Source organism: Chanodichthys erythropterus, chromosome 20, assembly GCF_024489055.1.
Source record: "Chanodichthys erythropterus isolate Z2021 chromosome 20, ASM2448905v1, whole genome shotgun sequence".
Taxonomy (NCBI): domain Eukaryota; kingdom Metazoa; phylum Chordata; class Actinopteri; order Cypriniformes; family Xenocyprididae; genus Chanodichthys; species Chanodichthys erythropterus.
In genome coordinates this window covers 21,630,641-21,654,352 of record NC_090240.1, presented here as the reverse complement: position 1 = coordinate 21,654,352, position 23,712 = coordinate 21,630,641, and the positions used below count along the sequence as shown (strand labels likewise).

The 23,712-nt window shown below is 42.2% G+C and overlaps 1 protein-coding gene across 8 annotated transcripts in view; it reads left to right on the top strand.

Moving 5' to 3' along the window:
- The window catches only part of kmt2d (lysine (K)-specific methyltransferase 2D), a 38,330-nt gene that overhangs the window by 11,480 nt on the left and 3,138 nt on the right, over window positions 1-23,712 (top strand). For 6 of the 8 annotated variants that reach the window (XM_067372050.1, XM_067372054.1, XM_067372051.1 and 3 more), the window contains exons 13-51: window positions 95-217; window positions 2,494-2,607; window positions 2,716-2,820; window positions 2,907-3,088; window positions 3,181-3,345; window positions 4,748-4,857; window positions 4,941-4,982; window positions 5,074-5,244; window positions 5,449-5,637; window positions 5,723-5,839; window positions 6,147-6,410; window positions 6,499-6,582; window positions 6,668-6,754; window positions 6,841-7,005; window positions 7,126-7,210; window positions 7,293-7,531; window positions 7,652-7,725; window positions 7,814-7,864; window positions 7,953-9,548; window positions 9,642-9,809; window positions 10,404-10,525; window positions 10,626-12,460; window positions 12,548-12,671; window positions 14,298-14,385; window positions 14,469-14,529; window positions 14,846-15,078; window positions 15,169-18,084; window positions 18,163-18,306; window positions 18,423-18,587; window positions 18,811-18,958; window positions 19,051-19,132; window positions 19,218-19,393; window positions 19,473-19,597; window positions 19,699-19,834; window positions 19,946-20,061; window positions 20,158-21,475; window positions 21,579-21,715; window positions 23,109-23,239; window positions 23,356-23,641. In XM_067372050.1, the coding sequence (XP_067228151.1) occupies window positions 95-217; window positions 2,494-2,607; window positions 2,716-2,820; window positions 2,907-3,088; window positions 3,181-3,345; window positions 4,748-4,857; window positions 4,941-4,982; window positions 5,074-5,244; window positions 5,449-5,637; window positions 5,723-5,839; window positions 6,147-6,410; window positions 6,499-6,582; window positions 6,668-6,754; window positions 6,841-7,005; window positions 7,126-7,210; window positions 7,293-7,531; window positions 7,652-7,725; window positions 7,814-7,864; window positions 7,953-9,548; window positions 9,642-9,809; window positions 10,404-10,525; window positions 10,626-12,460; window positions 12,548-12,671; window positions 14,298-14,385; window positions 14,469-14,529; window positions 14,846-15,078; window positions 15,169-18,084; window positions 18,163-18,306; window positions 18,423-18,587; window positions 18,811-18,958; window positions 19,051-19,132; window positions 19,218-19,393; window positions 19,473-19,597; window positions 19,699-19,834; window positions 19,946-20,061; window positions 20,158-21,475; window positions 21,579-21,715; window positions 23,109-23,239; window positions 23,356-23,641 (12,474 nt within the window). The remainder of the gene's footprint in view (window positions 1-94; window positions 218-2,493; window positions 2,608-2,715; window positions 2,821-2,906; window positions 3,089-3,180; window positions 3,346-4,747; window positions 4,858-4,940; window positions 4,983-5,073; window positions 5,245-5,448; window positions 5,638-5,722; window positions 5,840-6,146; window positions 6,411-6,498; window positions 6,583-6,667; window positions 6,755-6,840; window positions 7,006-7,125; window positions 7,211-7,292; window positions 7,532-7,651; window positions 7,726-7,813; window positions 7,865-7,952; window positions 9,549-9,641; window positions 9,810-10,403; window positions 10,526-10,625; window positions 12,461-12,547; window positions 12,672-14,297; window positions 14,386-14,468; window positions 14,530-14,845; window positions 15,079-15,168; window positions 18,085-18,162; window positions 18,307-18,422; window positions 18,588-18,810; window positions 18,959-19,050; window positions 19,133-19,217; window positions 19,394-19,472; window positions 19,598-19,698; window positions 19,835-19,945; window positions 20,062-20,157; window positions 21,476-21,578; window positions 21,716-23,108; window positions 23,240-23,355; window positions 23,642-23,712) is intronic. The other 2 variants (XM_067372052.1, XM_067372055.1) reach the window with 2 other exon arrangements.

The window sequence follows — 23,712 nt, the reverse complement described above, 5'->3', positions numbered from 1 at the left end:
CAGTCTCTAAACTTTTTCTGAATTAATTTTGGTTCTCCACTAGTCCAAGAGTAGTTATGTTTGATGCTCATAAATTTATCTTCTGGTCCTTTAGGGCCGAGGCAGCGGTTTCCCAGGGAAACGGCGGCCACGAGGTGGTGGTGGTGGCAGTGGTGGTGGAAGAGGTCGTGGACGGTCACGTCTCAAAGCAATGGCCTCTTGCATTGACGCCTTTATAGTAAGCTCTTCACTTCATCTGCAAGATCTTCCTTTAATAGTGTTTTAAGGCATGTTTCATTTTAATGTAAACTTAAGTTTACACCCCATGTTACTAACTAAAATATTTTCATTAATGGAAATAAAAAAATACAAAATATAATATAAATATTATATATAACTGAAATGAGTTTAAGTAATAAAATGCTAAAGTAATAAAGTTACTAAAAGCTTAAATAAAGTTATTATTTCAGTTAATACAATTAAAAATTAAAAACAAATGACAAAAGCACATAACAAAAGTATTAACTTAAGTTAAAATTAAAAAATAAATCTAAAAGCTAAATTGTATAAATACTGTAATAGTTTATATAAATAGTACACATGTGGCATTTAAATTTTGATTTAGCCATTAAATTATATTTTGTAACTGTTTAAAGGGTTAGTTCACTCAAAACTGAAAATTCTGTCATTAATTACTCGCCCTCATGTTGTTCCACACCCATAAGACCTTCATCTTCAGAACACAAATTAAGATATTTTTGATAAAATCCTATGGCTCAGTTAGGCCTGCATCACCAACAATATCACTCCCTATTTCAATGCCTACTAAAAACATATTTAAAACAGTTCATGTGACCACAGTGGTTCAACCTTAAAGGGATAGTTCACCCAAAAATGAAAATTTGATGTTTATCTGCTTACCCCCAGGGCATCCAAGATGTAGAGGACTTTTTTTCTTCAGTCGAATGCAAATTATGATTTTTGACTGCAACCGCTGCCGTCTGTCAGTCAAATAATAGCAGTGATTGGGAACTTGAACAATAAGAGTTGAAAAAACTTCCATAGACAAATCCAAATTAAACCCTGCGGCTCGTGACGACACATTGATGTCCTAAGACACGAAACGATCGGTTTGTGCGAGAAACCAAACAGTATTTAGATAATTTTTGTACCTCTAATACACCACTATGTCCAACTTCATTCAGCTTCCGGCTAGTGAGGTCGGATCACGCTCTGACAACGGAAGTGATGTCTCGCGCTCATTGAAGTATATGGGTGAGACATCACTTCCGTCATCACAACGCGTTTTTTGACCTCACTAACAGGAAGCTGAACAAAGTTGGACATAGTGGTGTATTAGAGGTAAAAATTATATAAATAATGTTCGGTTTCTCGCACAAACCAATCGTTTCGTGTCTTAGGACATCAATGTGCCGTCACGAGCCGCAGGGTTTAATTTGGATTTGTCTATGGAAGTTTTTTCGACTCTTATTGTTCAAGTTCCCATCTACTGCTATTATTTGACTGACAGACGGCAGCGGTTGCAGTTAAAAATCATAATTTGCGTTTGACTGAAGAAAAAAAGTCACCTACATCTTGGATGCACTGGGGGTAAGCGGATAAACATCAAATTTTCATTTTTGGGTGAACTATCCCTTTAATATTATGAAGCAACGAGAATACTTTTTGTGTGCCAAAAATAACAAAATAGTGCCTTTATTCCACAGTATCTAGTGATGGGCGATTTCAAAACACTGCTTCATGAAGCTTCGAAGCTTTACAAATCATTTGTTTCGAATCAGTGGTTCAGAGCGCCAAAATCCCATGATTTCAGCAAACGAGGCTTCGTTACGTCATAAGTGTTTTGAAACTTCAATAGTTCACGTGACTCTGGCAGTTTGATACGCGCTCCGAACCACTGATTTGAAACGAACGATTTGTAAAGCTTCGAAGCTTCATGAATCAGTGTTTTGAAATCACCCATCACTAGATATTGTTGAATAAAGTTGCTATTTTGTTATTTTTGATGCACATAAAGTATTCTAGTCACTTTATAATAATAAGGTTGAACCACTGCAGTTACATTAACTGTTTTAAATATGTCTTTAGTAGGAGAGTGTTATTGCTGGTGATGCAGGCCTCACTGAGCCATCGGGTTTTATCAAAAATATCTTAATTTGTGTTTCGAAGACGAATTAATGTCTTATGGGTGTGGAATGACATGAGGGAGAGTAATTAATGACATAAATTTCATTTTTGGATGAACTAACCCTTTACAGTGCACTTACATCATGTCAGAATTCTCATAATTAGGAGATGCTGACTTGTAAAGTGTTTTGTGTCCTTAATGAAAAAACAACTTTTAAACTCTGAAATCTTGTAACTGTGACATATATCCCAACATAGTGCACTGTAAATCCTTGAAACAGCCGCTACCTCTTTTGCTAGACAAGGAATAAAAAAAAAAGAAGTTTAATGCATCTATTAAATTAAATGCGTCTATAATATTTACAGCTAAGCATGACTGCAGACACTGGACTTAGCAAAGAAGAAGATGAGGAGGAAGATGACACCATGCAAAATACTGTGGTACTTTTCTCCAACACTGATAAGTTTGTCCTGCAGCAGGTACGAATCAAACTTTCATTATTATTTCAACTTCCTATAAAATTCAGTGTTACAAGTGAACATAAAATTGATTTGTCTTTTTTTTTTTTGTGTGTGTGTGTGTTACAGGACATGTGTGTAGTGTGTGGTAGTTTTGGACAAGGTGTGGAGGGCCAGCTTTTAGCCTGTGCTCAGTGTGCACAATGTTATCATCCATACTGTGTGAACAGCAAGGTAAGCTTTTTAAACTCTATTCTGTATGGTGACCCTCATTACACACAGATCCTCATTATTTCTTTATTTGGATTTCTCCTCTATAGATCACCAAGATGATGTTAAGAAAAGGCTGGCGTTGTCTTGAGTGTATTGTGTGTGAGGTGTGCGGGAAGGCTTCAGATCCTGCCCGATTGCTGCTTTGTGACGACTGTGATGTCAGCTATCACACTTATTGCTTGGACCCACCCTTACAGACTGTGCCCAAGGGAGGCTGGAAGTGCAAATGGTATGTCATTGCCTCCGTACAGTGATTATATGTGCCAGTTGGGAGCCCAAAGAGAAAATATTGTGACCGAACCATTGGTTTACCCCCTTCAGGTGTGTGTGCTGTATGCAGTGTGGTGCTAGCTCCCCTGGGTTCCACTGTGAGTGGCAAAATAACTACAATCACTGCGGCCCGTGTGCCAGCCTGGTAACATGTCCTGTGTGTCGAGAGAACTTCATGGAGGAGGAGCTGCTTCTGCAGTGTCAGCACTGTGACAGGTCAGTAACTGCAATATGTTATATTAAAGTCCCCCTGTAGTCAATTATTTTATCCCTTAAAACTCATATTTGATCACCAAAATGACAAACTTAAAAAAAAAAAAAAAATCAAGTGAAAAAAATTTCTTCATGCCTTAAAATAGCTTGATTGTAACTCGCCTTGCCTCATTTAATATACACGGATCAATGAATATGCAAATTAGCCCCGCCTCCACTCGCTCGTAGCAGCTCGGAGAGTCTAGTGTTGCTATAGTGACTTGTGGATATTTAAGAAAACTTTCTTCGCTTCGTATATTCAGTTCAACAGCTTAACACCTCCTTGAATGAGCACGGATTTCCAGCGTATTTACTTGAAGTTATCAGGTAGGCTAATATCTATGGTTTGATCCATTCCAGAGGCGGCCAAAATCAGAATTTATAATGGACTGAATAGCTCTCTCAGAACTTGACGTGCCACACTGACTGACTGTGCGCACGAATCACGGTCACACACTCAAAGCAATATTGTTTTAGCTATGTATTAAAATATTTCGAAGGACGAAAACATGAGCTTTATTGGCTTTACTTCAAGTCAGCTGTCACTTTACTTTGGCACGAGCCCCTATGCGCTCACACACATGGCACAGCCCTTTTTGGTTTACTGCAGTTTCAAACATAAAATACTCAGCAATGGTGCTGACTTAAGAATTTGCACATGGTTTGTTTTAAAGCATATCAAAAACACTACATAGACATATAAACAACATTAAAAACTTGATTTTCACCACAGGGGTCTTTAATAAAGCACACAAGCTCCCATTGTCCATCTTCATTAGTTGGTCTCTATTTAACAGTTGTGTCTAATATGTTAAAAGATAGAACAAAGAAAGTATACGAAAAGTGTGCACAAACTTACCAGATTACCGAGTGCCCTGTTAACTAAAGTGTATACTTCCTTTTTTTTACTTCATATTTTTTTTTTAACAATTTCTTTTGTGTAGACAAATACTGTAATAGATTTATAGAGTTAAGAAGTTGCCATATAAAGTTCAAGTCTGTTATTTAAAAAAAAATCATTTTCAAATGATTTATTTTTAATTTATTAAATATTAAGTCAAATAAATATATATTATAAACAATATATATTGGTCATCTGCCACCTTGCACAACTATATCAGCATAGGCCATCTAAAAAAAAAAAAAAATCAATAATATCGGTCGACCACTCAAATGTTTCATGGTTTCCACAAAAATATTAACTAGCACAACTGTTTTCAACATTGATAATATTTTTTGAGCACCAAATCAGCATTTTAAAAGGAACATGTGGCACTGAAAACTGCTGAAAATTTAGCTGTCATCACAGGAATAAATTACATTTTTAAATTGAAATATTTCACAATATTACTTTTTGCTTTCATAGATGGGTTCATGCTGTATGTGAGAGTCTTTACACTGAGGATGAGGTTGAACAAGCATCTGATGAAGGCTTTGCCTGTACAGCCTGCACTCCATATGTCCCCAGGCCTATCGGTGAGTTTCATGATAGTTTTGATTAGAAATTCAAATTTTTACATCTATTTCACTAAATAATAACCTTTATGTATCTCTCGTAGTGGAGTCTCCTATGATGTCGGCTTTCAAAATGAAAGAACCAGGTATGTGTCTGCTTAATAATTAGTTGTCTGGCTTTCATTTATTTGCTATTTTTATCTGACTTTATCTCTGTTTCTCCATCCACTTGCTCAGAGCCACAATTTTATCGTCTGGAGGGTGTCTGGCTAACAGAGACTGGCATGTCTTTATTGCGAAGCATCTCCATGTCACCCCTGCACAAGCGCAGGCAGCGCCGGTCCCGACTGGGCACCATGTGTATCGATGAGCTAAAAGAAGGCGATGCAGATGGTGATGAGGGGAAAGGTCAGTTTATTACTAAGATGAATAATTTTTATCCTCTGTTGACCAATTATTTTTTATCTTTGTTGCAAGTGAAGGCTGGTACAGTGTATATAAATGGCTAAAGAACTCTCTAAAGAAGGCTGTTTTACTGGAACATTGTGTTAAATCAGTGTGGTGACGCACTGTGATTGTGAATGCAAATATTGAGAACTGAAATTGCTATAGGAGGTGCAGAAGCAATGGAATGTGAGCCTAAGCTGGAAGCACCTGGGAGCCCAGATAGGGATGGAGGAGTGGACAGAGAAACTGGGACAGATGGAGGTATAGAGGGCATGGCTGACTGTGAAACTCTCAAAGGAGGAGTAGAAGAGACTGATGACGGGAAGAAGAGAAAGCGGAAACCATACAGACCAGGTCACTAGCTGTTTTATTTCCTAATAGCTGTATCAGTGTTCTGTGCTTTGAAAGAAATTGTTAATTGCTGATTTTTCACTTGTAGGGATTGGAGGGTTCATGGTCAGGCAAAGAAAGTGTCACACACGAATGAGGAGGAGTCTGTCTGCCTCTGGTGATGCTGTTCCTGAAGGTCAAGCAGCTGAAACGAAACTTGAGGAAGGCAAGTGTGTCCAAATTGGCATTCACATTGCCCCAGCATCTAATGTTCGTTGGGTTTTGTTGGATAAGTGTTGAGTCTTGGAATGTTTTGAGCACTCTGGTATAGTTTTCCAACAAACTATGCTGTAATCTGATGTGATCAAAATGCTAATGTCCTTGCCAACTACTAAAAAATGTCTGTGGGTGCAACTGCCTTAACTGCTTGGGTTTGTTTTGTTTTTTTTAGCCTCAACATCTTTTAGGATCTCAAAGCATTCAACACATTCATATAACTCAGTTATTTTAACAGTCAGTTTTTATTCATGTAGGACCTCATCCTGATATACCTCTTGATGTCCCAGAGGCAAAGACAGCAGAGGGAGAGGGTGAGCAAGCCAAAAAGCGCAGGGGCAGAAAAAAGAGCAAGTTGGAGGACATGTTTCCTGCATACCTACAGGAGGCTTTCTTTGGCAAGACATTGCTTGATCAGAGTAAAAGAGCTTTTCTTGCTCCTCCACCCCAAAGACATACGCAGGGCATTCTGAGACCTCCTCTCCCTGGAAATGGGGCCAGAAATACAGCCTCAGAACCAGGTAAGGCACTACGTCAATGCTAGTGTTTGAGAGTAATAAAGTTAGTTGTGGCATAAATTTAAACATCTGTTGAATTTTGTTCTTACAGCTGAGTCCACAGTAAGGCCAACTGGCCTTCCTATGGAGCTAAAGCAAGAGGTTGAAGGATCTAAGCCTCCAGTTGATCGAGCAGGTAGGATTTTCAAAGCTGAAGTATTAGTTTGTTTTTTTGTGAATGTTGTCTTAACATAATATTTTATTTGCATGACATTTTTTAGCAGTAGGGCCAGGAGCAATTGGGCAAGTTTCCAACACGGATCAGAGCTCAGGAGGTGCACAAGGGTCTGACATACAGAAGAATGAAGGTAAATACTTTTTTCAAGAAAAAAAGTGAGGTACCTGGTGTCATGAACGGTTGTATTACTCAAAAGACCACCCTTTCACCCACCAGATCTCCCTCTGGGACTAGAAAGTCAGGATTCTGAGCAGTTCTTCCGCAAAGTACTTGGACCCACTGAGGGTAGTTCTGTGAGTGGGCCGCTGCAGCCTAGCATTAAGCCTGTTCAGGAGAGTGATTCAAATCAAAGTGGTTTCCCTCAAAGAAACCTCCTTCCAGGTATGGGCAGAATTTTATATATGAAATTATTTTCATATTTTTTTCACACAGGATGTTATATAAGTTAGATTTGTTATACATGTATACACTTAAAAAAAAATCACCATGATTTAACTACAGGTGCTTCCTTATCTGGTGCACTCCCCTCAACTGGTATGATGGACTCTTTTTCAGGTCTCTCCCAGTCCCCGTTTTTCGACATACGGTAAGCTTTTTTCTTTGCCTTCTCCCTTTTGTCCCCTTATGGATTTCACCTCCTTTAAATGTACTTTGTTTCTCATCTCCAGTGATCGAGGTGGTCTTTTCAGTCCAGACCAGGATGAGGAAAGTCCATGGGCAACACCATCCACTCCAGCCACCCCTTCTACTCCTCCAACGCCTACTGAACAGGAAGGTGATGGCCTCTCCTATAATCAGCGCAGTCTGCAGCGTTGGGAGAAAGATGAGGAATTGGGAAATCTATCTACCATCTCTCCTGTATTATATGCTAACATGAACTTCCCTAGTCTCAAACAGGACTACCCTGGTTAGTATTACACTGACTTTTGAATGTGTACCTGCAAATTCCACTTTAACTTAAAAAAATGGAGGGCTTACATGGCTAGAGATTTGTTAGGCCTGCTTCATTATTTCCTTTTTTCCATAGACTGGGCAAGTCGTTGCAAACAAATAATGAAGATTTGGCGGAAGGTTTCAGCTGCAGACAAGGTTCCTTATCTGGTAGGTGCTGGTTTGAACCTGTAACTTAATTTTAAAGTACTGTCTCTTGTTCTTCCATTTGTTTACCACTTGTCCCTTATCCATTCAGCAAAAGGCCAAAGATAATAGGGCTGCTCAGAGAATAAACAAGGCACAGAAGGTATGTGACCATCTTATTCAGTGCATTTAAAATCATTTGATGTGTTTGCATTGTATTTGTAAACATTTTTCTTTATTTTTCTCAACAGCAGGCAGAGAGTCAAGTATGTCGGCCTATCAAAACTGAGCCTGGCCGTATTAAAGGGGAGCGCCCCAATCTGCACCTCCAAATTCCCCCACCCTCAGGCTCTGTATCCACTTCCTCCCAGCCAAGCTCTGCTGAGAGTCCTTACCCCCATGCTCCAGACTCTGCATCCTCAGCCTTTTTTCCCGATGGACCCCTCAAAACTCCATGCTCAGCTGATTTGCAGACGGACCCATTTTCTAAACTTCCCTCTCAGTCTCCGCACCTTCAGTCTCAGCCATCTACCCCTTACTCGCAGCCTTCTTCCAGCCCCTTGCCAGCCTCTTCCTCAGGATATTCTATGCCTGGCTCACAGGGTGCTACTCAGGGACGGCCAGCCAGTTTCGGCTCCCTTGACATGCAACCAGGGACTCCTCGTAGGGCCCAGCAGGTTGACCCATTTTTTAGATCACAACAGCAGATCCCCAAACCTCAGCAGCCCTCTCAGGAGGCCTTAGGTCCACCGGAGAGTCCTCGACCTAGGCCTGGTGGACCTGGAGATTCGCAGATGTTCTCACCACCTCATACAACACAGTGTGGCGATCCTTATCGTGGCCAGCATGCCAGACAAGATCATGCTTCATCTCCATCTGCAATAGCTTCTTCACCTGCAGGGGTGGGCCCAAATAGGGCAGAATTTAATGCCCCATCTCCACGTTCTTCTTTTGGCAGACAAGACCTAAGCTCTGGTTCTCCTGCTAGTTTGGACTCTGGAGATGGGTTATTCAAAGCCCCCATGACACCTCGTATGCATCAGGGGGATGCAGGTGGCTTGTCTGTTTCACACCCTCCAGGTGCCTCTCCTAATCATCCTCTTGAGAGCTACCGCCAGTCTCCCTCCACGTTCTCTGACCCTTACACCCAGCCTCCTCTCACACCGCGACCTCAGTCAGGCGATGGCTCCTCTCCTGTACCCCAAAGGCTTCCTGCACCTCAGCAAGAAACATATTCAAGATTGCCTTCCAGTCCTCAGTCACAAGGAAGTTCTCAGTCGCCTCTCACACCAGGAGCTATTTCCAATGATATGCATTCTGTGCAGTCGCCAGCCACTCCACGCTTCCAGTCGCCTGACCCTTACTCCCGCCCACCTTCACGACCTCAGTCCAGAGATCCCTTTGCCTCACTGCATAAACCCCCTCGCCCATCTTCTGTAGCACCAGAAGGTAACTCCCCCTATAGAGGCTCACCTCATCATAACCAGCAACCCCCCTGCTCACCCTCAGTAGCAGATCCGCTCTCTGGAAAACCCCCTGCTTTCAGCTGCAGTCCTGGTGTAGGGATTCAAATGGGCCAACAACAAGTAGTTGGCCAGCAGCAGATGATGACTACTCAGCAAGCTCAGGTCCATCTCCAGCAGCCACAATCCCTGAAGCAACCAGTGGGTGCTGATTTTAACTCAAGAATAGCACTTCAACCTGGAAACCAAGAAACAACTGTGCGGCCAACAGATGCTCCACATTTACCCAACATGCCAGGGACGCAGGATATGTCAGACCTGTCAGCTGGACAGGATCCAGCTCTCATGAGCCTTAGTCCATCCGAGTTAGAAAAGCACAGACAGGTAAAGTAAACACCAATTAGACTTTCAAATTTACAGAGTTTTGGGTAGAATTAAGTATATTTGAATTTTACTTTTTTGTTTTATGTACCACAGAGGCAGCGATTAAGAGAGTTTTTGATAAGACAAAAAATGCAGAGAAACTCACTTCGCCAAGAGAAGGAATCACCTGTGGTGAGTAATCCTGCTCAGAATTGGCCAAGTGGGGAAATGCCGGCCTTTCAGCAAGACAAAAGCCAGCGAGCACCACCTCCTTACCCTCAGGTATTGATAGTGATTTAATATTGCAAGTTATTTAATGAATCTGATGAAACTGTAAACTAAGCTCCAGTTTTCTGTGCATTTTTTAGGGCTGCTTAATTTGGCCCAAAACAGTGTTACATAACAGCATGACTAAAAAAACTATATTATTACTAATAGAAATTAATAATATCTAAATATTATTTAAAAAAATACATATTTTAATAGAACTGTAAAATTACAATACTAATATTGAAATTCCTTCACTTTTAAACATTAAACCACACAAGCTTTTTTTTTTTTGGGCAAAAAACTGCAGGAAGCCCTTAAAGCTTCTTTTGTTGACAATAGTTGGAGCTTCTCATTTCAAGTTTGGGAACATGGTTGCCACATGTTGCATTCCCAAATGCACACTTAAATTGACCCAATCTCAGAGCACATGTAGCGATGAGTTTTTGGAGCCGCATTTATTTATATTTATCCAACTAAATCGCATTCTTTGTGATTTGATAACCGCACTATGCCATACGTGATTGCAGTTTTATTTCGATTGATTGTGCAGCTCAAACAGCCAAAAGTATTTTGTTAGTTGGCATAACATCACCTTACATCCATCAGGACAGAGCTGTGGTTGCTCAGGCAGCACTTGGCAGCAGGATGCCAATGGGAACAGTGGATGAAAAGCTTTGCCGCCCACCTCCTCCTGGGACACCAGCAACTATGGAGCCCAGTGCATTAAGGTACAATGAGCTGAAGAAATACAACTGGTTTTGGTTTTACACAGTCCTTATAAATGTTACTTTTACAATTAGCTTTTTATAATCTGCACTTTTTATGTAGGCAAGCTGGGCCCAATATTTCTCAGGGGATGTATCCTCGCCCACCATTTCCTGCACAGTGGCAAAACCAAGGTGCTCCACGGAGGTTCCCACAACCATCTATGATCGAAGCCGTTCCCAGGCAGCACCTTAATACTCCCATCAACAATTCTCTCAACATGCAGTCCATGCAGAACATCCCTAATCCTTTGACAGGGGTTACAGGCACTGGCGCAGAGGCTGTACAAAGCCATGTTTCCGGAGCACCACCTCAGTTTATAGAGTTGAGGCATAATTCCCAGAGGATGCCACTGGGTCCTCAGTTTATGCAAAGGGCGTCTATACCCAGACCACGCATGTTTCTTCCACAGCAGGAAATGAATGCTGCTTTTGTTCAGCAGAACTTGCCACCATCTCTCGATGCTTCAGCGGAGGGGATGCGTGATCCTAGACTTGGGCTGCAGCAGGGTGGCATGGACTTATTAATGCAACAACAAAGCAATGTACCCCCTCCTCAATCTCAACTACAGCCGCAGCAGGTGCCAACTACTACACCTAAAACGCCCATTTCTCACACTACTTCTCAACAGCTTCCTCAAACAAGTACAATTGTAGGTCAACAGACTGTTGTAAATCCAGTTGACCTACCTGAGTCTGACCTAGAGGATGCCTTTGCTTCCAAAGGGCTGGGTGATACAGTGGCAGAAACTGGAGTGGAGGATGATGATCTTGCTACTCTTGACCTTGATCCTGATAAAGGTGATGATGATTTGGGAAACCTCGACAATCTTGAGACCAATGATCCTCATTTGGATGATCTGCTCAACAGTGATGAATTTGATTTGCTGGCATACACTGACCCTGAGCTTGATCAGGGTGATCCCAAAGATGTTTTTTCTGACCAGTTACGACTTGTGGAAGCAGAGGGGGAAGGACCTTCAGGGTCTTCTGCTAATGTAGAAATCAAGGTTGAAGAGAAACCAAGAGTGGATTTAGCTTGCCAGGACACGCGCACAACTACCACTCAACCACCTTTAAAGACTGAGAGTTCGTCTGCTACCAATACTCCAAAAGTAGAGTCATCTGATGCTATTAGACTGTCCTCTGTAAAACTTGAAGACAAGGGATTGGTTGAACAACCACAGTCAGGACAAGCTTCGGTTAAAGATGATCTCAGTGAAACTGTGTCGGTTTTGCTCAGTGGAACAAAAGCCTCTAATCAACCAGAGACTGCAACTGCTTCTTTGAACACCGTCCGTTTAGGTGGTATACCTTTTCCCCTTCCCAGCCAAGCAGATACACTGTCTTTTCCACCAGCTGCACCACATCCAGACCTGGGTAATGATCCACTTGGGTTGCCAGATGCTGGCCACCACTCTACAGCGGAAGATTTAGACAAAGTAGAAAGCTCACTGGAAGCAAGTGAACTACCTTTATTAATACAAGATCTTTTAGAGCATGAAAAGAAGGAGCTTCAGAAACAACAACAGCAGCAGCATTTAAGTGCTCTACAGGGAGGGATTGGTAGTCAACTTCACAGCATTCAGAATCAGCAACAGCCTCCTCAGGGGCCAAATCAAATTATGATGCCACAGCACCACCATCCATCACAGGGCATTGTGCCTCAAGCAGGTATGGTGGCTAGGCCACCTCATGTGTTACCACAACAGCAGCAGAGGTTAATTGGTGCTGCAATTCCTTCACCTCCCCATGCAGCAATGGGACAGCAGCAAGGCATTTTACGAGGTGGACAGCCCGGCAGAATTCATCCTGGTATTACTCCTCAGCAACAGACAGCACCACCTCCACATATAGTTAAACAGCAAAACTTGGCCAGCAACTTTTTCCCAGATAAAGGTATGTTGAAATGAGCTCCATCAAATGTTAATTCTCATTTTCTATTATCCGAAAAATTAATTTGTTTTTGGAAATATCTTTTCTCAGAGCTGGATAAATTCATGACAGATGACATAATGGATCCTATTGCGAAGGCTAAAATGGTTGCGTTGAAAGGAATTAAGAGGGTGTTGGCTCAAGATCCAATGGGTGTACCACCTGGAATAAATAGGTATTCTTTTTGTCTTTATTAAGACACTTGGGTATTGTTGATCAGTAGATAGTCCAGGTATCAGGAAAAATTACGTTTTAGGCAAGATTTTAAATCAGGAAATTGTTAGACATGTGACAAATTTACATTTTGAGAGATGCAATACACTTTGAAATGCACAATTATAAACAGTGGTGTGAAAAAGTGTTGGCCCCCTTCCTGATTTTTTTTATTTTTTTGCATGTTTGTCACACTTTAATGTTTCAGATCATCAAACAAATTTAAATATTAATCAAAGATAACACAAGTAAATACAACAGTTTTTTTTTTTTAAATGGTTTTTATTATGAAAGAAAAACAAAATCCAAACCCACATGGCCCTGTGTGAAAAAGTGGTTGTCCTGACCAAAATTACCCCAAGAGCCAGCGACGACTCATCCAAGAGGTCACAAAAGACCCCACAACAACATCCAAAGAACTGCAGGCCTCATTTGCCTCAGTTAAGGTCAGTATTCATGACTCCACCATAAGAAAGAGACTGGCAAAAATGGCCTGCATGGCAGAGTTCCAAGACAAAAACCACTGCTGAGCAAAAAGAACGTAAAGGCTCATCTCAGTTTTGCCAGAAAACATCTTAATGATCCCCAAGACTTTTGGGAAAATACTCGAAAAATACTTGAACTTTTTGGAAGGTGTGTGTCCCATTATATCTGGCGTAAAAGTAATACCAACAGTAAAATATTGTGGTAGTAGTGTGATGGACCTGGAAGACTTGCTGTGATAAATAGAACCATGAATTCTGCTGTCTACCAAAAAATCCTGAAGGACAATGTCCAGCCATCTGTTCGTGACCTCAAGCTGAAGCGAACTGCAGCGGGACAATGATCCAAAACACACAGCAAGTCCATCTCTGAATGGCCGGAGAAAAACAAAATGAAGACTTTGGAGTGGCCTAGTCAAAGTCCTGACCTCAATCCTTATCCTTAAAAAGGCGGTTCATGCTCAAATCCTCCAATGTGGCTGAATTGCAACAATTCTGCAAAGATGAGTGGGCCAAAATTCCTCCACAGTGCTGTAACAGACTAATTGCAAGTTATCACAAATGCTTCATTGCAGTTGTTGCTGCTAAGGGTGGCACAACCAGTTATTGGGTTTAGGGGGCAAGCACTTTTTCACACAGGGCCATGTAGGTTTGAATTTTGTTTTCCCTTAATAATAACCTTCATTTAAAAACTGCATGTTGTGTTTACTTGTGTTATCTTTGATTTAATATTTAAATTAGTTTGATCTGAAACATTAAAGTGTGACAAACTTGCAAAAAAAAAAAAAAAAAAAAAATCAGGAAGGGGGCCAACACTTTTTCACACCACTGTAAGAGTCATAGAAAGTAAAAAGATTGGCTCTCAAATTGTTTTGTATAATTTGAATAACACCTCATGGTATATACCTCATGTGGTGGATACATTATGCATTATACATTTTGATTTCCTTAAATCAGTTATAGCTCTTTAATACCGTAATATACATCTAAATTAATAATTAAGTATGGGTTTTATTCCTTGCTAAACAATTTGCTGGTTGACATTTTCATGGAATTACCCCTTTCAGTTCTGTTTCATATTCAGTTTCAATTTTATTTAACTTTAGGCAACAAGTATCTCTTTTGGCTCAGAGGTTAACTTCAGCCCCTGGAAATGAGGATTCCCAGGCTCCGCTTGCACCTGGGTCTTCCAAGGTAGGTTTTTTTTTGTGTGTGTGTAGTTCAAATTTATTTTAATAATTTAATATAGTATCTTAAACATAATCCTTCTATTTCAGGATGGAGAAGGCAGCAACCAGGTTCAAACTAGACCGAATCCTCCACAATTTGGCATCATCAGTATGTTTTACATTTCTATTTTTGCAGCAAAAATACTTGTTACCCTTTCCTTTATGATATTATGTTCCCTGTGTAAGCACAAATTTAAAGTCATGATTTTGGCAATGCAGAAAACAATCAGACATTACAATGGACATTCTAATTTAACTCATTTGACAAGTTAAGAATTAGTTGATAACATGGAAATCTCACTATATTTGTTGCATTATGGAAAATATACAAATTGTGCAAAGTACATAGGCACACATTGTGCATTCAGGTTATAGACAGTTCAGTTCATGCTTTTAATGTTCTTGGCCTATCACACTCATAACAGATGATGCTGAGCAGCACCAATATGAAGAATGGCTGGTGCACACCCAGCAGTTGCTGCAAATGCAGTTGAAGTTTTTAGAAGAGCAAATTGGAGCACATCGCAAATCCCGTAAAGCTCTGTGTGCCAAGCAGCGCACTGCAAAGAAAGCTGGGCGTGAATTTGCAGAAGCAGATGCTGAAAAGCTTAAACTGGTCACTGAGGAACAGAGTAAAATCCAGAAACAATTGGACCAGGTATGAAAAATATCTTTTTACAAACAAATTAGAAAGATTTTGTTGTCTTTAAAGTCATCCAGTTCATAACATTGAAATTTTCTTTTCTAGGTACGTAAACAGCAGAAGGAGCACACCAATCTTATTGCAGAGTACCGAAGTAAGCAACAGCAGCATCAGCAAGGGTCTTCCATACTAGCTCCTGGGCCCTCTACACAGGCGCCCCACATGCTTTCCAAGATACCTGGACAAATAATGATTGGCCAACAAGGAGGACCAATTATTGGTCAACCACCTGGAGGGATGCCTCAAGCAGGGATGCCTCAAGGAGCTATGCCAATTAGAATGCCACAAATGCAACCCTTTAGTGGAGCCCAGCCTTCTCTCCCACTTGCAGCTGGCACTGTGCAACCAGTCCCACCTCCTGGTTTTTTCCCACAAGGCCCTGGAGCACAAGGACCAGATCCAAGAGTTCTACAGGAGCGACAGTTGCAGCATAGAATGCAAATGGTCCAAAAAATGCAGCAGCAGCAGCAACAACAACAGTTGATGATGGGGCAGCAGCCTATGTCACATCAACCTCAGCAACCTGGTGTAATGAACCAGCAGCCTGGAGCCATAGGCAACCAGCCAGCCCAAGTTTTAATGGGCAATATGGGGCAGCAGCAACCAAACTTACAACAAGGAATAATTAATAACCAGCAAAATCGGCAGGGTTTAATTCAGACGACTCCAGGTATGATGGGGAACCAAGCTATTGGGCAGACACAACATAATGTCATGGGCCAGCCAATGACCCAAACTGCAAATATGCTGGCAGGCCAACCACAGGGTATGGTTGGTAATCAACAAATTGTTCAGCAGCTTCAGAGACCTCAGGGTTTGATGGATCAGCATGTTGTTAGGGGCCCACCAGCCCAGCTCACACCTCAACAGCAGAGTATAATGGCTCAGCGCATGCTCATGTCACAGCAGCAGCAGAAAAACCTTGCTCAACTTCAACAGCAACAAATCTCACAATTGAAACAACCGCCACAGGCTGGTCCCTCTGAGCCACAAAGAGCTTTAGAAACTCCACCATCAGGGAGTACCCAAGGAGTTGCTGAGAGCTTGCAACAAGGTGTCCAAGATCTTCAGAATCCTGCCCATAAAGATGGAGGAATACTTAGTCCGAAAACACCCCCCCAACAAGGTGGACCTCCTACACCACTTCAGATGCAACAACAGGGAGCCAGTGGAGATCAGCATTGTGTTGTTGGACAACCCCAGCAACCACATGCTTTTCTGGGTCAACAACCAACAGCACAGCCTCAAACAACTGAACAACATGGTTTTGTAGGCAACCAGCAGACTGGAACACATCTTAAAGTACAACCACAGCAACAGATGCAACTTGGACTTCAGACCCAGAACACCATACAAATAAAACAGGAAGATCAGCAAATGTGCTTTATGGCCCAGCAGCAAGCTGGTCAGATTGCTGCACAACAACCGCAAGATGTGCTTGGCCAAAATAGTGGTCAGGCACAAACTACAATGACTGGCATTACAAATCAACAGCAGCAAGCTCTACTGACTCAACAGATGGGCATTCCTAGAGGCCAGCAGATGATGATGACTCCAAGGCCTGGTGCTTCTGCAGGGCCAATACGTGCCCCTATTAACATTCAGGCCTTCATTGCGCAGAACCCCCAACTGCGTCACCTGACTCCCAGCCAACAGTTGCAGCAAATTCAGGCAATGATTGCCCAGCGACAGCTACAACAAGGCCAGATGCTAAGAATGCAGGGTCAGGCACAGGGACAAATGCGTCCCCAGGTCCCACAGGGGCCACCAGTTGGTCCACGGCTTCCAGGTCTTGAAACACAACAACAGCAGCACCGCTTTGGATTGGCAGGCAAACACGGTCCAGCTGGCCCTCAACAGCAATCTGGAGCAATGGGACAACCATCTGGTATGGCAACACAGTTTCATCAAGGTGTTGCCGGGGCTATGCAACAGCCTTCTCAAGGACCTTTGCCTCAGTACATTAATAGTGCCCAGCAGCAGCAGCAGATGTTGCAACAGCAACAACTACATCATCATCAGATGATGAGAGGTCAAGTGCCCAGGACAGTACTGGGTCAGGTACGTGCCACAGCACCTGGACATATGGCTAGACCAATGTCTCCTCGCCAGTTAGTGGGTCAGGGTTCTCCTGGAAGCCCGCTTTCTAATCAGCAAAGGCTTATGAGAATGTCTCAGACTCCACCAGGACCACAGCATCTTCAGCAACAACAGTCCCATGTGGCGACAGCACTGAGCCCCTTTCAAGCCTCTCCTTCTCATGCAGGTTCACCTGCAGGATCCTCTGTTCCAGAACCTGGTTCAAGCCCAGCGTCTTTAAATAAACCTGAGACAGGCAACCTGTCACTCTCCAGTCACTTGTCTTCGCCTTCAAGGCCAGATGGTATTGTAGGAAAGGGTAGCCCCTTTAGCCAGACAGGGGGATCAGTCGCTTCACCTCTGAGATCTCCAAATATGAAGACTCAGAGTCCCAATACTGAAGCTCTTTCTGCTTCTTTAACACTCAATGGTCCATCTCCTCAGTCAGCACCCAACCCACACCAAACACCAACTACTGCCCAAGTATCTGAGGGTCATATGTCTCAGCCATTGCCCAATGAAATGTGCAAGATGACGCTGCAAAACATCAAACAGGAACCACGTGAAATCCAGTGTGACACAGGAGGTAGTGTAGAGGCCCATTCTGATGGCATAAAGAGAGAAATTTCTGGAGAGACAGTCAGTGCCACTGCTATTTCGAACTCTGCTCTGGGCCCTAGAAATCAAGCAGGAGATCTTGGATCCCAAATTCAAAGGACAGAGACTGGCCAACAGCTACTACAGAAACTCCTTCGAACCAAAAACTTACAACTGGCATCTCAAAGGCCTTCAGATGGTATTCATAATGAGATAAATGGTCACATCAATAGCAAGCTAGCAATGCTGGAGCAAAAGCTTCAAGGAACTCCACGCAATATGGAGGTAGGCCAAGGAAGTCCTTTCATTATGCAAATATTTTATGAACTTGAGCATCTAATACTTATCTGATACTATTTTTAGGATCTGCAGTCACTCACAAAGAGAACTCCAATAGTCAAGGCCAAACGTACTACAAAAGCTGGAGAGCGTGGGCCAAACTCTAGAAAGAAAACTAAAAAAGAAGAAGTTGGAAAAACTGAGGCAATAATGAAGCAGCTGAAACAGGTATGTGGCATTACATTTTTGAATCTTTGCATCCTGTTTTGAGTAATGCATGGCTATGAACATTTTGGATTAATGTCATGATATTAAATCATTGTTCAATTATGGTTGACCTACAGGGGCTTTCTCTTCTTCCTTTGATGGAGCCCTCCATTACTGCTAGTCTGGATTTGTTTGCTCCCTTTGGCAGCAGCCCAGCCAATGCCAAGACCCAGTTGAAAGGCTCATTTGGAAATGCTATGCTGGACAATATTCCAGACTACTATTCCCAGCTTCTTACAAAGGTACACTATCGTTTGGTATTTTCAGTTTAACCATGTACTCTACAGAAGACTGGATTGGTGTGTGTATTCCTCATTCTAGCAATTCCAAAAATTGTTGCAAGTTCTTAAGATGAAACCAGATTGCAACAACTGCAACACTTTTCCAGTCCTTTTACAGTAATTTCACTTAATTACACTTACATCTCCATATTTTTTAAATGATCTTTGCTGCTTTTTCCTTTAGAACAACCTCAGCAATCCTCCAACTCCACCATCATCACTTCCCCCAACTCCTCCACCTTCGGTGCAGCACAAACTTCTAAATGGAGTGACACCTGTAGAGGAAATAGCAGAAAGTCAAAAAGAGACAGAGGCGTCAGAAGATACCATGGGTAAGACGGTACATTGATTCAGATTCATTAGTGAGCCAGTATGACTTTACAGTTTTTGCACAGAGTCCTAAAATTTAAATCTTGTATTGAAGGTTCTGTTCCAGAGGAAGTAAAGAGTGTAGACATACTAGCAGCTCTCCCCACTCCACCTCACAACCAAAACGAAGATATACGGTAAATTGCCAAATATAATACAGTATGAACAACTAATCATAAACTTCTGCATATGTCAGCGCACTAATGGATTCTTTCAACTCAGGATGGAGAGCGATGATGACAGTGATGCTCCAGATAGCATTGTGCCTGCATCCTCACCTGAAAGCCAACTAGGTGATGAGACAACACGCTTCCCCCATCTATTGGATCCCAAAGAGGAGGAGGTTGAGAGGGCCATCTCTCCTGTTATCCCCATTATTCCTCGTTCTGCCATCCCCAGTATGTGTCACTGTTTGGAAATGATATTAATTTGTTTGCTTGAATCTTTTATGATTGACTGACCTCACCTAATACACAGGTTTCTCAGAGACAAAACCCTTCGAGTCAGTGGATGGAAAAGTTGTAGCCTCATCTAGCCAGTGGGACAAAACTAAAAGCAATGAAGTGTCTGTAACCTTCATGCTTTCATCAGCTGCAGCAAAGGTATTTAACTCTTTTAATGTCTTAACCCATCCATAACCTCAAATTTACTGGGCAATTTCATGTGACAAAGTTTAAGTACTGTTTTGTTTTCTTTTCAACAGAATCTCAACACAGTGATGTTGACTGTTGCCCAACTGCTGCAAATACGAATGCCAAGTTCTTATGAGGTGGCTTTTCCCCAGAGTCCTGGTAGAGCAGGTGTTGGACCTGGGAAAGTACCTGACTCTTCCAACCCAGGTAATGTGCTCAAGTTGCCTTTCAACATTATTCTCAAAGTATGTTTTAGCTTTTTGGTATTTCTAAAGCTGAATGTTTTTTTTTTGTTTTTTTTTTGTTTGTTTTTTTCAGGTATGAAGACAGACCCTTCTGTAAGCAATGATGCAGAGTGGCTTAGGCAGTTTGACGTTTCCCTCCCAGGGTGTACTCTGAGAAAACAAGTCGATATTCTAGCTCTTATCAAACAGGTCAGCTTTCTGAGAATTTGTTTTTCTAAATGTCTTCTCACTTTTAAGAGGTACATTACATTTTTAATATCTTCTGACATTTTCACTCTTTTGCAGGAATGCCAAGAGCAAGAAGATAGACCTGCTCAGCACTGTTACATGACAAATGTTTCAGACTTGGATGTGCGCCACTTGCCTGTTATTCCTGTTGAGGTATCTCCACCTCCATCACCATCCCCACCTCCACAACCATCATCTGCTGTAGCTGAGCCAGAAAACATCACTCAACCTGAGCCCAAACCTGAACCAGATGCACCTGTTCAGACTACATCATCCCCTTCCGCAAGCCCGAGTGATCCTGTCAAAACTGACCCTATAGTTAAACTGGAGGCTCACAGCTCCCCTGTTACTGTGGAGTCTGAATCTCAGGATCCAGTGGTCCTCCCCCTAGCTGCTCCAACAGAAGAACAACCTTCTGCTCCAGCCAGTTCTCCTCCTCTAGACTCCCCCACAATAGAGATGTCCCTCAAACCCATCAAACACCGTAGCAGGACTCTTTCTGATGAAGAAGAAGAACGACCCAAGGTCAAAAAATGGAAGGGTCTGCGCTGGAAGCGTCTCCAGATAGTCATCACTATTCGCAAGGGTGGGTCTAAGAAAGAGAACAGCCGTGAAGTTTCAGAGCTCATGGAGCGCCTCCGCATTACTCTTAAACCAGACAAGCTGCCCCGAGACAAGCGCAAATGCTGTTTCTGCCACGAGGAAGGAGATGGTGCCACAGATGGTCCTGCACGTCTGCTTAACATCGATGTCGATCTGTGGGTGCATCTTAACTGTGCTCTTTGGTCTACTGAGGTGTACGAGACCCAGGGCGGCGCACTTATTAATGTGGAGGTTGCTCTTCGGCGTGGACTGCGCACCCGCTGTGCCTACTGTCAGAAGACGGGTGCAACTAACAGCTGCAACCGTTTGCGCTGCCCAAATGTTTATCATTTTGCCTGTGCCATTCGGGCACGTTGCATGTTTTTCAAAGACAAAACTATGCTCTGCACCCAGCACAAGCTTAAAGGCCCCAGTGAAGAGGAGCTCAGCAGTTTTGCTGTTTTTCGACGTGTCTACATCGAGCGAGATGAGGTGAAGCAGATTGCAAGCATCCTGCAACGTGGCGACCGCATTCACATGTTCCGTGTTGGCGGGCTCATCTTCCATGCTGTGGGCCAGCTCTTGCCCTCTCAGATGGCTGTGTTTCACTCACCCACTGCTATCTTTCCAGTGGGCTACGAGGCCACACGAATTTACTGGAGCACTCGCGTGCCAAACCGCAGATGTCGCTACCGTTGTCGCATTAGTGAGCAGGATGGCAGACCTCTGTTTGAAGTGCGTGTCCTAGAGCACGGGTATGAAGACCTGCACTTCCGAGATGCCACACCAGATGGTATGTGAATCTAAGTTTAATTTTCTTAAATGACTATAAATGTAATCCTGATGGAATGATTCATCTTGCCACATCATGCTAATGTCATGCCACTGCTCTTCAGGCATCTGGTGCAAGATTGTGCAGCAGGTTGCCAAGCTGCGTGATGAAGCTGCCATGCTGAAACTCTTCACCGAGCATGTCAAGGGAGAAGAAATGTATGGACTTACTGTCCATGCAGTGATGCGAATCACTGAATCGGTAAGAAATAAGTATGGTTGGGATCCGAGAACTGGCATTTATTCTGAACCATTAACAGAAATGAACATCATTCAGTTAATAAAACTTGACGAATAACATTAAGAGTGCTCTGAGTTTTCTGCATCAGCGACATCTCAACATGTGGTTAAAGATAAACATTGTTTTGTCAGTAATATTTAAAAATTAATGAAATGTTGCTACAATTTTACCATTGTTGTTTAATGCAAAGTTAAGGTCAATTATTGGATTACGTTTATGCTGCCTCTAAAAAAGCTTCTATTTTTCCCTTTTTTTTTTTTTAAATGATCTAATCATTTTCTATATTTACATTTTTCTGTTGTTGAAAATATCTAATTTGTCCAATTGCATTTCTTTTTTCCAAATATTTATTCCTTAAGGCCACGTACACACTGTAAGTTTCAGGAGTGACAACCGCATTTAAATGCGGGAGTGAATCCCCTTAAGTATCGTTACATGTGTGTACGGAACACGACTCATTCTCGAAACTCTGATGATTGACAGCTTGGAAACCATAGCGATGTTCTGGTGTCTCGTGTTTGGTATCCATCATAGTGACCAAATACAGTACCATGTTACAGTGACAAAACACTCGTTATTTTCAGCAATTTAACCAAACCAAAGTGCCTTTAAGAGACTTTAAGTGTTATTCTACAGTCTTTTACTAAACAGTCAATGGAGGCATTGTGTTGTATTTTGTACAGCCTGTTTCACACACAGTGCGCTTATTCTGTGTTGCCATGATCACTCATTTTTATGCGTTTTGGGCTTGTTGTTTAAGCTCGGCTCAAAGTGACCATGTTTATGGAGTTTTTCAAGTGAGCAAACGCGAGTCTCGATATTTTGTTTTTATTTTCAGCATAAAGCGTTTGGATTTATTTTGGTTTATTATAGGCTTGTTCTTGTTCACAGATTTTTCTAGCAAGATCTGGCAACACGAATGGGTCAAGGCTCGTGCTTTCCCTGTAATTCACCGCGCATACAGAAGAGAGACACATCTCCAATGCATGTTAACATCAAGAACAACTAGTTGTTCAGTTCGGTTCCGTACACACTGCATAGAATTTCTGTAAATGCGGTTGTCACTACCTGTATTTTTCGGGAGTTAATTCGGTTGTAGAATGCAGTTGTCACTCCCGTATTTTACTGAACTGTGTGTGTACAGAACGCGATTAAGCACTAAAAGGTGAACTGACAACCAAATTTAACTGCAGTGTGTACGTGGCCTAAGCCATAAAAAAATGGACTGGAATCATTGAAGAACTGGAACCAGGATGTTAAATTCCCATCCCTATTAAAAGCATTTTGCATAAATATCTTGATTATAATTATTAACAATATAATCCAATTGTCACTGCTTGCTTATGTCCTGCAGCTTCCTGGTGTGGAAAACTGTCAGAATTATACGTTCCGATATGGCCGGCATCCTCTCATGGAGCTTCCCCTCATGATAAATCCTACAGGCTGTGCACGATCAGAACCCAAAATTCTCACCCACTGCAAACGGTAATGAACAAAAGAAATGGAAGACTTTAGCTTCCTCATGTGTCAACTGATTTAAGACTCTTTTAAGTATGGAAAGTGATTGTAAGGATCTAATGTAATTTTATCCTGCTTCTCAGGCCTCATACTCTGAACAGCACGAGTATGTCCAAAGCCTATCAGAGCACATTTACAGGGGAAATTAACACCCCGTACAGCAAGCAGTTTGTTCATTCCAAATCTTCTCAATACCGTCGACTGAAGACAGAGTGGAAAAACAATGTGTACCTGGCCCGTTCTCGCATTCAAGGACTGGGTCTCTACGCTGCTAAAGACCTTGAGAAACACACCATGGTCATTGAGTACATTGGCACCATCATTCGCAACGAGGTTGCAAATCGCAGAGAGAAGATTTACGAGGAGCAGGTTTGTAGATGTCAAGTTTTCGCCATATTTTTTTCTCTGGTTTTCATTTTTTTAACTTCTCTGGTTTCTTC